Genomic DNA, 12,470 nt, shown 5'->3' with positions numbered 1-12,470 from the left:
TCAGGGGAGGTTTAGGTTGGATATCAGGAAAAGGTTCTTCACCCAGAGAGTGGCTGGGCACTGGAACGGGCTCCCACATGGAAGTGGTCATGGCACAAGCCCGACAGAGTTCAAGAAGAGTTTGGACAATGCTCTCAGGCACGTGATGGGATTCATGGGGATGGTGCTGTGCAGGGCCAGGAACTGGACTTGAGAATCCTTGTGGATTCCCTCCAGCTCAGCTTAGTCTGTGATTCTATGGCACTAAAAGCCAAAGTCTATATATCTGAACAGTGGTGGAGTAGAGAAGCTTGGAATTTTTTTTTTCTTGGCCTATAGTATTTGACCAAGAAACCAAAATGTTCTTTGCAATTGTCCAGGTGTGCCATGGAACTCTTATTGCAGATGGCTCTGGTTGGTGAATTGTGCCCAACTATTTTCTCCCTGTGTTTACACTTGTTTGGGAATGAACACACAACCGTGGAGTTATTAATGAACCAGGTGTTGAACTTATTTTCACATTCTATCACAATATAGGTTGTCTTTCAACTTGCAAGCAGATGTAGGCTCTGACTTTTGAACCTGAGCTCCTTTTTTTCATGTTTTCTATTTGATTTCTGTACCTTTTCTTGTTGCAGAGTTTACAAGAATACTAATTTGCATTTAATGAAAGGTTTTCTTGTTCCAAGTCCATTAACTGTTTGACCTTTAGGTGTTTTCATAAAACTCATTAGCATGTTCTTCTTCATTGCCTCTTGGAAGTGCATCCAATTAACATGTAAATTAAACTAGCCCTTGATGCACCATAATTGTTATTAAAATCCTTCCACTGGCCCATATATTTATTTAGTGAATATGTAGAATCTAATTCTTGTCCAGCCTTAGCAGGCTGTGTTTGTTTGTTTGTTTGTTTGTTGTGTAATCGTGTATATGTTTAATGCATGCTGGGCTTCCTGGGGTAAGAATCCCTTTCCTTTCTGTCTCCATTGTGTTTCTAGAGGCAGTGGGAGCTTTGCTAATTGACTTCAGTGAGCCAGGATCTCACCTTTTCCATTCAAATGGATAATGGGCATTTTAAATGGCAAGGGGGGAGAGGCTGAGGTGATGGTTGTGGGGTGAGAGTTGTTCTGATTGACACTTCCTCCAAATTATCATTCAGATCACGCACTCAGAAACATGCTGTCTCATGCAGCCCTGTGCATATGAATGCAGGCAATAGTGCAAGCTTAGGAAGTGGGGGCTTAGGGGAGATTTAAATATCAGTGTAGTGGAAACTCGGGCTGCTCACTGGTATTACCCTGGCTCAGTTGGATTTAGTCAGTGGCCATGAACTCAGAGGATGCATTACGCGTGATCACCTATTCATCAGTCGTGTTTCTTTTCTAATTGTAAGGGCTTTGTCCTGAAGAACAATGCCCTCCTCGGTGCTCTGTACTGAAGTGCTGAGCACTTTCTGGCCTTAGCTGAGAAAAATTAGGATTGACATTGACTCCTGCTCGATTTGGATCAAGCCACTGAACCTCACCTGCAAATTTGCTGTTGCAGAAAAAGAAGAAAGGAATTATTCTACCATAGCAGATTACTGCTTTGGGGAAGGAACTTACTGTCATAAATGACTAGAATTTCCACTTATGAATTTCAAAGCAAAGATGGTTTCTTGTGTCTCAGTTTGGATTACTATTTTGAAATATTTCATTTCTACATTAAACATCTCACCTGAAGGAGGACTTGTCAGTCTGAACCATTATTTTTCCAACTGTATTAGTTTCTTTTATTAAAGATCCTTCTCCCTACAATCCCTGCTAATTTTATATTCTTAGATCTCAGCAATCCTACCATGACTGGATTTTATTTGACATGAAATTATAGCAGTGGATACAAAGTTAACTCAAAATGTAAAGAAAGAAATTTGCAAAGAGAAGGAAAAGAAGTGATCTGTTGTTTCAGGAATGTTACCTAGCTTTAGCAAAGGTGAAGGGGTTGCAGTGGTTTATTTAATTGCATTTTGTGTAAAATCTAGTCTATTATAGTGTTAGATCAATATTTAGTATTATACCTTGTTCTTCAACTAAATCTGAAGGAATAAACGAAAATATAGCCTTACATGGTCACATCTCAAGGAATTTCCGTGGTATTTTCTTAGCTGTTTCACTAAAATGTGGCTTCTTCAGGTTTTTCTCTCCAGCCTTCAGCTGTGCCTTAGCAATGACATGTCTTAGGCACACTCCAGCAAACTCTATTACAGGTCAATGGCCATTACCATTTTCGATAACACCTGCTTACCCAGAGCCTTCAGCTGTAAGGACTGTGTAGGTGCAGCTGTGGGTTAACCCACACCCCCCAAATATCTGTGCAACCCCAAGCCCGAGGCTCTGCTGTCCTCAGTGAAAAAAGTGCTAATGATCCCGGGTGGGCTGAAAAGCCACCAGAAATGTGTGTTACTTATCACACTAGCAAGTATTCAAGCACCTGTTTAAGCAGACAGGAGATAGCATTTGCTTTGCAGATACATTGGCTGTAATACTTCTGCATTACTTTTGGGTCCCAGAGAATTGAAACCAGAGGGAAATTCATAATTAGAATACTAAGGGCAGAGGATCTGCAATTCTGCTTTAAATGTTGCACTAAGAGGTTCTTCCCTCACCAGAGCATCACCTACAGAAGCCAGTCCTGGGATGAACCCTCACAGTGACTGACTTCAAAGGAGAGACAGCAAAGAGTTACAGTATGTGTGATGTGTGGGTTTTTCTGACTTGTAAAATCCAGATGCAGAGTGTTGGCTGGGAAACATCACAGCAGCAGCACTGGTGGAAGTTTCAGTACTGCCAGTACTCACATTATTGATCGTGAAATCTAGATCATCTCATTAGAACTTCATTATAATCAGTGCAAGGACATCAGCACAAGAGATTGTGTAATTTCATGGCAAATGAAGCACAGCGGGTAACAAGAAAAATTATTTTGATTTACTGATGAAAGAAATATGAAGTTTCCATTAAATGTGCTCTCATGATAAGCTTTTCTGTGAAGGAGCCTTGTAAGCCACTCCCAGGATGTTGAGAGATGAGCTTTTCTGCATCATTCTGGTTTTAAATGTACTCTGCTCAAGACAGTTAATGCTTTCCACCTCTAATAATTTTTGAGGGACATGTAAAATGAGCATCCGCTGTTTGCATGAGCTTTCAGAACATTCCTGCTAACTCCAATTTGCTTCTGTTACTTACTAGATTTGATGAGGAATTGCCTCAGAAACAGTAAAAAAATTTTAAAGTAATGGCTTAAGAACTTTTTGGGTAGTATCTAGTGAGAATAATCTCCCACTACTGATTTGTAGTGAATAATCCCAATTTTTGGATAAATTGATGACCAGAACCTGAATGAGAAACCGAATTTAAACCTTTTGTTTCCTCCACTTAATGTAAGTGAACATCCAATATCCCTGTAAGCACCAGCTTTTGTTAAAATAGGATACTTACAGGACTACAGGACAGTTTTACTTGGTACCTGCCTGTGGAGCTGTCAGGTGTTTGCACTGCAGCATTTGGGCTGTGGGCTCTTTTATTTTGTGCTGGTTAGGCTGAGAGTGGTGCCTGAGTGTGGTGGCATTACAAAAGTGTACACTAAGGGGTGCAGTCTGTGCCACAGAGAGGCTTACAGTCCAATTATACAGATGTGGAGACAGAAGGAGAGGCTGCAGACTACACAATACCTTAGGTAATGCACTAAAGCTGTGTTTGAACACCAAAGCACTCACCCAGTCCACAGGCCTTCCTTGCTGTAGGTTTTCAGTTTAATAAAAGTTGCTGTAAGAAAAATGAGCAATTGTTTGGTTATTTTTCATTACCACTTTCCATAGGTTCCTAGGGAGTTGTTCTCATTTAATCTATGTGATATCAATATGACATCCTGACTAATCCTGTTTCATCAAATGGTATCACTAAGATACCAAAGAGCAAAGATTCTCCTGCTGTCATCATTTTCTGCCTTACCACAGTTGCTTTTTTCTGTTCAGTGTAGGGCAAGGAGATTTTTCAGGCTTTTCTGATGACACAATCTCTCCTAGGTCTTTGCACTCATGTTTATTGTTTTGTCTTTGCAGCACATGATTGCAGATACTGTTCGGTCATTGAGACATTGCAGAAATAACCAATTTGGTGAGTAGACAAAATTTCCTATTTCTTTTGCCTTTGTACATCCTTGAGGGTTTGTTGAGTTTTTGGTTTGGTTTTTCCCCCGTTTTCTTTCCAGTTGCTCAGGTTTACTACAAAATGTGGTCAAAACCTATTTAACCAATAGGCAAGAGAAGGCATAATTTTTGGAAGATCGACACAGCAAAACCCACAGTTTTAGCTTTAGTTTACAAAATGTTTCTAGGAACAGCTTCCAAATTTTAGTAAATTACTTTCCTGCAAACATTGCCATCTCTTCCAAAGCCTGTGTAAGATCTGTGCCAGCTGCACTCAGCAATGGAGGCCCCTGGTGTATGCTGCTGTTTCTGCCTTTCACAGCTATCAAGGAGTTAGCTCAGTCTCCTGCCAGTCTGAGCGTTTTGGTAAGGAATTCACAGCTGCCTTGGCTTCCAGTAGCTAAAGGATGGTACTCATCCCCACAGCTTCTCACTCAGCTCTTCACCAAGAGCAATTGTGTGTTTGTTTGTCTGGGCTTCTTAAGGACGTTTCACAAAAGTGTACAAGTCTCGAAGGTATGAGGGTCCAGGGGGTTTTGTGAAAGTGGTTGAGTAGGAAGAAATGAGGGGCTTGTTTCCTCTTCTAGAGGAAGCTGCAAATATAGCTGTGCCTGCTTCAGACACTGGAGGATCAGTGCTGGAGGCAAGGACTGTGAGTGCCTCAGCTGCACAGAGGACTTTTTTTGTTGCTTTTTAAAAAATATTTTTGTTGTTGTTTCTGCCTTATTAGCCACTAGAGAATCCAACCCTGAGGGACCATGCCAGAAAACTTCAGCACTCTTTGTTCTGCTGCTTACAGAGGAGAAACCTTGCTTTTCTCCTTCTCAGTGTTCTTTTTCTCTGCAGAGATGTTAAATACAGGAAGGGCACAGAAGAACTACTTTAGGAAGCAATTAGTTTTTAAGCCAAACCCACTAAATATGTCGTTTATTGAGGCCACTAAAACCTCTTTTTCAAAGAGAAGTTCAGAACTGTGCTTCAGCCTTGGGGAAAATAGAGTTGAATAATAACTTTTTTCCACTGACTTTTCAGCAGCTGTCAGCATTGACTCCAACAAAAAGAACAATAATCATAATTTTAATTATAAATACAGATACCTTGGAGAATAATAGGTACTTTTAAGAGTTCTGTTAAACATTTGCTCTATAGAATTACTACATGTCTATACAGTATTACCTTTAAACAATGGCTGCTCAGTATTATGGTTCTTGAGTAATTTTTCTAAAAAGAGATATATAAAATATATAGATATAAATGTATGTAAATGTATGTAAGAGACAAAGCAGGGGAGAAGGAGCAAGATGTGCCTTCTTTTAATTCAGATATAGAAGGAAATATTGATTAATCCAAACCATACCTCTTTAAATTAAAAGATCTTCTATTTGGCATTATGAAAAGTAACATTGTTTCCTTTCAGTGATGTGAGGGGTTTTTTGCATTTTTCCCTGCACATCTTTCATCCTGTTTTTGCCTTTTTTATTTTTCCAAGTGATTTTGTAAGTCTTGCAGCATAAATCCAAGGTTAATACCTGAGATTTATCATATAATCTGGTAGTTTGAAGTAGGCAATTGTTATTTTATTTTAGCACAGACTTGATTTATTGTGAAGCTGGCATTTAAAAAGCAGCTTATACAGACATCCCTATAGGCACTTTTTTTTCCCAAAAATTCGTTTAGGCATGAAATGAATTCACTGAATATTTATTGAGACTTTATGGACAGTTTCCTTTTCTAGTGGGCTTATTTTACTCTCAGGAATGTGAATCTTTCTACTGCATCAATTCCCAGATTGGCCTAGGAGCAGCAGGCATCTCACTCTAGGAAGAAATTCAAACAAAACTAAGCAAGGAATATTATTAGTGTTTATTAACTGTATCATGTATATTAAGCTTGCAGGCCAAAGTGTTTCTGGATTAGAAACTGGTTAGATTCCAAGTAAAACTGAAATGCCTGTTTAAAGCAAATAACATTTATAACCTAAATCCTGAAAACAAATAATAGCATTTCCAAAGTGAGGAAGAACAGCCTGCTAAAACAACATAATTCAAGCTTTTGTTATTTGAGGTGTTAATGAGAAATACAAATGTTTTTCACTATGAGCAGCACAGCTGCTGGGATCCTGTTCCCTCAGAACAGAAAGGTCAGCTCTGTATCCTGACAGAAATTTATCACATTTTCCTGTTCTCTCCAACACTGCTCAAGTGAGATGGCTGCTCTGCAAGAGCTCTTTAGGGCAGCTGCCCAGGAGCCCCATCAGCAGCCACAGGCAGAACTGGCTGCATTCACATCCCGTGTGACCCACACAGCACCACAGAGATGTCTTCAGAAACAAGGGGTTGGTGATTCCTGGAAACTTGCTCATACAGCTGGAGAGTGTGGAGAAAAGGATGATAATGAAACAAAGGAGAGGGAAGAAGTGTATGAGTTAAGTTGATTGGTTCAGGGAGTTTTGAAGGTTTTTTTTTTTTTTTTTCAGTTTAAGGTAATATTGAGGACATGGACATGAATGGAGCTTTCCAACTTTGCTCGTCTGCCAGAAGTCAGCAATGTTGCTTTCTCTGCCTGTCTTGAAGGATCTTGGGCTTGGCTTTATTTTATCTGTCTCTGCTGGTACCAGCCATGCTGGATGGTTTCGCAGGCAGGGAGGTCCCACAAGCCCATTTTGAGGATAAAGCTTGTACCAGAGAAAAACTGCTATTCAGGCCACCCTTCAGATTGTCTGTTCCACAGCTAATTCCTCTTGCTACATAAACTCCCACGAAATGGCAGCATGACTTTTGTCTCTGTTACAAGATCAGAAATCAAAAGCCTAACAGATCAAAACACAGGGATCTGTCAGAGCAGCTTTGAAGAGGTTTCATATCCATCTGCTGTGCTGTCACCTTTCACTGGCTCTGAAGAAAATGATCCAGGGCCTGCTGTCTTGTGGACTGGGTTAAAAATTTTAAAGAGTTGCAGGCTGGGTTGCCCACCCCTGCTCAAGGTCCCATTGTGCTGCCAGAGCAGCACAAAGGAAACCTTGAAGCACCCTTACAGGGGATGGACTGCCTGTACTGCCAGTAGAACTAAATCTTCCTCTTGGGAAGAGTCAGCTTCTTGCCATCCTCATGTCCCCCTCCTTTATGCATGCTGGCTGCCCAGAATTGCCTATTTTTTTTTTTCTTCTCTCCTACTCTCTATCTAGCTGTTACCTCATTCATTGCACTTGAGCAGCAAGTCCTTTGGGTTACTGGCTGTCTTTCCTGTGGCTGTCTAGCACCGGGCAAGTGGCACAGCAGTGACTTTGTGACAGAGGACAGAGGAGCAGCAGGCAAGGCACAGCTTTCTGATCCATGCCCTTTCTCCTGTCTTGCAGGCAATGAAGTTCCTTCGAAAGAGCACCACGAGCTGAAGCCATACGTCCACCACCTGCATGTCATCGACAACCAGCAGGCTCTGTTTGAGCTCTCTCACAGGATAGAGCCGCGAGCGTGAGCGTGCACAGCTTCATGTAACCTTGTAACTGCAGCACTTTGAATTAAGTGAATGTTTATGCCAAGCATGTTGCTTCCCTATAGGAGAACGGTTTACTGAGTTTTATCAGTAGCTCACACAACATGCGCAGGAAAATCAGGCAAGAGCCAGCAAAGGAGCTGCTCGCAGGATTGCAGGGCAAGCTTGGTGCCATTCCCGCTGCTCCCTGGGACCTGAGGCAGCAGAGCAGTGTCCTTTGAGCTCAGGAGCTTGGTTTCTGTGAAAATATTGTTGGGTCCTGTGTAGCTTTCAATGCAGATTCTGCCAGTATTAGAAAGAAAGGAATCATCGTGTCACAGCAGCAAAACATTTCAGCGAGCAACATGCCGCAAGGGGGTTGATTCCCAGTTCACCACAGTATGTACCTCACTAATTCAAGGCTGCCAAAGTATTGTTGCCAAAAATAATGTGCAATCTGTGCAGCTCCCATGAGTCCACTGGAGCATAGTGTTTGAGATGTGTGAGCAACCTGGAGCAGGAATATAACAAGGCAGTGCAACCAGATGAAACTCAAGAATGTGTTGTGATGTGGAAGTCAGCAGTAAACAGTTCACTCTGTTATGGCTCCTGTAAAAATATGCTTTATAAAACACACTGTAGGAGCCAATCCACTTCTGTTGCAATTTATGGACACAATTGTTTGTATATTGAAAACATATTATTTTCTTCGTTTTCAGTTATCTCAGATTTAGCACTGGCTCCTGCAGTTAATGTGTTATAAATTATTATAGCAGGAACTTTGCTTTCTGCTTGGATTACGGCTTTTTTTTGTATCTATTCACAGGCAAATGCCTCAATCCATCTACATTTCTAATTCCCCCCATTGGAAATACCATTTCAGGAAGTAAAATTTCACCTAACTTGCACATGCTTTTAGTGTGTAAAGATCAGAAAGGTGCCCCTTACAGGGTACCAGTGTAATTACCTGCAGACACACCAGGCTCTCAGCATCAGAGTGCCTTTACTGCTTTTGTCCCTTTCACAGCCCTCCCCATGACAATTCTCATGTAGTTAAAAGTACTGCATCTGGGCCTGTGCTGAGGCAGCATTTCTAAAGTAAAGTCTACAGCTGACCTACATCTCAAGCACCACCATCACCTGGTTTCCAGTGCTAAGGAGCAGCCCTGAGATGATCCAGTGAGTGCCACAGGAATGTGCAGAGGATGCTCCTTGGCATGTCTTTGTGCACTGACTCACAGTGACAGTGAAGGTCTCTTTACAGAGCAGGGAGGATACATTGCATTGCTTGCCCATCTCTGTTGTATGTTTTCCACACGAGGAAGACTTCCAAGAAAATGCTCCTTTACTAAAATGTGGGAATACTGAAGTAGCATGCTCTTCATAATTGTGTTATCTCTGGTTTAAAGGGATTTTAAAAAAAAGCAGCTTTAACAAGTAGTCTGTGGGGGAATCTGTAGAATGCATTCAGTTTTCCCATCTGTGAAATATTGTATAGATCTATTGTAAAGGAAACAGATGTTTCAGAAATGTATTTGCTTGTACTTTGTTATTATCAAATACTATATGATTTTTTTTTTTAAGAAAAAAGAAATTTCTTTTTACCCAGTAAAAAGAAAAAAAAATAAACTCTTGCTGGCCATGGAGTAAAAATTTCCTATGTTCTTCTGTAGATGTGACTGCACATATTGTAAATAACTTTTTTGTGCAAACAGACCAAAACTGTTCAAATGAAGATACTAGCTGTGGTGGGCTCCTTTTTGCAGTGTAAGAACAAAAACCAGATACAATTTGCTGCTTGTGTTTCTGCAGTTCTTCCTAGGGCTACAGCACTTAGAATTCCCAACATAGCTGCATTACCTGGATGCTTTCCTGGGTTTTGAGCTCCCTCTTGTGAATTTTTTTTTACTGTGGCATTATTTTTAGGAACCTGTATGTAGACCAGCCTGCATGCTTCAGCTTGTGAGGTGTAACACTCTAGTCCACAAAGTTGTTCTGGAAATCTGCGGGAGAGGGAGCATTCAGAGGTATTCAGGGTGAGAAGGTGGGGCTGTTTCTCAGTTCACTGCATTTGGCTCTGTGATACTTTTGGTGGCTACTGTGGATGAAGCAGCAGCTGAGTTGGAGAAGAATAAAAGACAAGAAAACTAAAGAAGGAAAGAAAAAAAAAATAAAAAAAAAAAAAAGAAAGATGACTCTGTGCTGAGGGTTTGATTGGAAAGCCTGATAGACTTACCTGGAACTCTCCTCACTCTGCCAACTCAAAATGAAGTAAAGGGATGGGTTAACTCGTCCCAATAGGCTTTGAGCCAGCTGAGGTGTTGGCTTTCTGCACATCTGTAATTTCACACTAAATCAGGTGTTGTCTATCACTTGCAGCTGGCATAAAATCAGTCTGAAGGCACACAGCCAGCATTTACCTTGTTATCTCTGCTGTGGCTAATTAGACAACTTGTCACAGCTTTGCAAACTACTTTTGCAGTGGCCTGTATAACTCAGATTTAAGTTTCAGGTGTGAGGATCCAACATGGCTGCATCAACTAAGTGTTGAGAATTGGGTCTTAGGACTGTTACTATAAAGGAAAAGTAAATAGCCCAAACCTGTAGCTAATATGTCTAATTTAAAAAAGGCCCTTCTATGTCTTCGTGAAGTATTGCAGAGCTTTGCTGCAGACTGGCAAACAGTTTGAAGATGTGGAAGTTAAGAGGAGAACTAGAAGTAAACCCTGTATTAGGGAAGGGCAGCACTATACAGCCTCTCCCAGGGTCCAGCACTGGTGATATTGTGTGATTTTTTTACATCCTACAGTAGAACAATTAGGTTATGTGGTATAAAATCTATAAATCTTGTAAATTCCATTTATTACAATCACATCTGGGGTTAAATACTCTGCACACTTTTTTTTTTAGTACCTAAGAGGAGTAATTAGATAGAACAAAGGAAAGAGCTGTGTCACTTTGTACCTCTTTGAAGTGGGTTTTTGTGGCAACAAATTTAGATGTTTCTCTAACACAGCTTTTTGGTTCCAACATCATCTTGAATAGCAATAAATTTCATTTGCATAGCAGTGGCAAAAGAAAGGGTGTTATCAGAAATAAGACCTGTTCTGCTGTAAAAATTACAAAGAAAAATGTAAATACTAAACGTTTTAGCAGAGTAATATTTATTTGAATAGCCTATTTATTGTCATCTTATACGCTGTTAAAGACTGGGATGAAGTCAATGAGCTGAGGTAAGAACACCTGCCTGTTCCCTCTTGAGTGCCATAATGGTGTCAGCTTGCATTAAAAGTAATAAAACAGAAACCCCCAAATCAAGGTATTTACCTAACTTCTCAGGGACTACAGCTAGTAGTTATCCACCATCATGAGACCTGGTATGTATGAAATAATCTGATTTACCAGAATCAATGTTGCCAATGTTTTCCTTTGCATATTTCATGCTTGTTTGCCTCTGTACATATTATTGTGTCGTGTATTTATGAGCGCTAGTAAGCAATAATTTATATGTTAAAATGGCCAAGCAATACAAGGTTAAAACTTGTAGAAGCAACTGTTATGTTTATCTTGCATTTTCCAGTGTTTTTTAATATTGCTTTTCAAAATATAAAAACTACCTTAATGAAGTCTGAGCTCTGTGCCTTTATGCCTACCACACATACTTATTGCTCCAATGTGGAATATTTTACTTCCAGTCCTCCAGTTCCACAGACCCTCACTGCATTTGTGAGATGGATGCAGGCTCACACAGAGGCTCAGGAGCCTGACCCCTTTCAGAGCTGCTCGTCTGTCTCTGGTCAGTGGGACTTGCTGGTACCAATGTTTCAAAAGCAGGAATGATGTTAATGGGGCCTCAGCTGTGCCCTGTCATCACAACTCAGCCAAAGAGGGGCCTCGAGCCACCATGAGAAGTCCCTGTGGGAGAGGGGAGGAGTAAATCCATCTTCATATCCTCTGGAGTCTGCTTATTGGCACTTGATCCTCTTACTGAGGACAGCAAATGCTTTCCCCTGTCATCAGTCATCCCTGATGCTGCTGTTTCCCCTCCTTCCTCTGAGCTGCTCTGCAGCAGGAAGGCAGAGCTCAGCATGGGCTGCAAGGGCACTGTAAAGCAGCTGAGGCTTGCCCTGTCCTTCTTTCCTTTCCACTTGCAAACCCCAGGAACCAGCAAGCCAAACCTGGATATTTCAGACAGAAATAATACTTGGTACTTACAACATGATGGCTGTTCAGAGTGCTTTACAAATAGGCAGTACTTAATTAATTAATACTTACTGCTTAAGACTCTGAGTGTCTGCATCTTAAGCAGTCTTAAGCCTGACCTTGAAAGAGTTTGTGCCACTGTTAATATACAGATAGGTTGAATTCTAACCTTAATATTTAAAATAAGCCTGAATTGTTGACACTAATCCATAATGATGTTTAAAGATACATTACAGACAGACATACTTTTCCAGATCCAATTGCACAGTCTGAAGAATTTATGGTCTCAGTGGTTTATCACTGTCCCTCCGTTGGTATCACTGCTCTCTGTGGTGTAGCCCAGAAGACTGGGAGAGAACTTGCAGACCTGTTGCAGTAATTAAGCCACACATGGCTGCATGCCAGCAGCTAACTTTGCAGGAAGGGCTCTCCTTCCCTCCACTGCCCTTGCTGGGAGACTTTCACAAGAAGAGTGATGGTATCTTTTAGATGATTTGCAAATGGCAGGGTGTGGAGCTGAGGACAGCTGCCTCACAGCTCCAGTTGTGCTAGGAGAGTCACGAGAAGAGGTTGCTGGGCTGCAGATATGTCTCTTGAGACCATCTTGCTAAACTGTTCAAATTAGGGCTCT

General features: G+C 41.1%; 1 protein-coding gene across 2 annotated transcripts in view; it reads left to right on the top strand.

The window, feature by feature from the left end:
- The window catches only part of RAPGEF5 (Rap guanine nucleotide exchange factor 5), a 159,782-nt gene extending 149,956 nt beyond the window's left edge, over positions 1 to 9,826 (top strand). For both annotated transcript variants that reach the window (XM_074537290.1, XM_074537297.1), the window contains exons 25-26: positions 4,079 to 4,133; positions 7,521 to 9,826. In XM_074537290.1, the coding sequence (XP_074393391.1) occupies positions 4,079 to 4,133; positions 7,521 to 7,639 (174 nt within the window). In that variant the 3' untranslated portion in view covers positions 7,640 to 9,826. The remainder of the gene's footprint in view (positions 1 to 4,078; positions 4,134 to 7,520) is intronic.
- The last annotated feature ends 2,644 nt before the right edge of the window (positions 9,827 to 12,470 follow it).

This window comes from Zonotrichia albicollis, chromosome 1 (assembly GCF_047830755.1).
Source record: "Zonotrichia albicollis isolate bZonAlb1 chromosome 1, bZonAlb1.hap1, whole genome shotgun sequence".
NCBI lineage: Eukaryota > Metazoa > Chordata > Aves > Passeriformes > Passerellidae > Zonotrichia > Zonotrichia albicollis.
The sequence above is the reverse complement of the archived record's forward strand: the minus strand, read 5'-3'. Positions and strand labels throughout refer to the sequence as shown.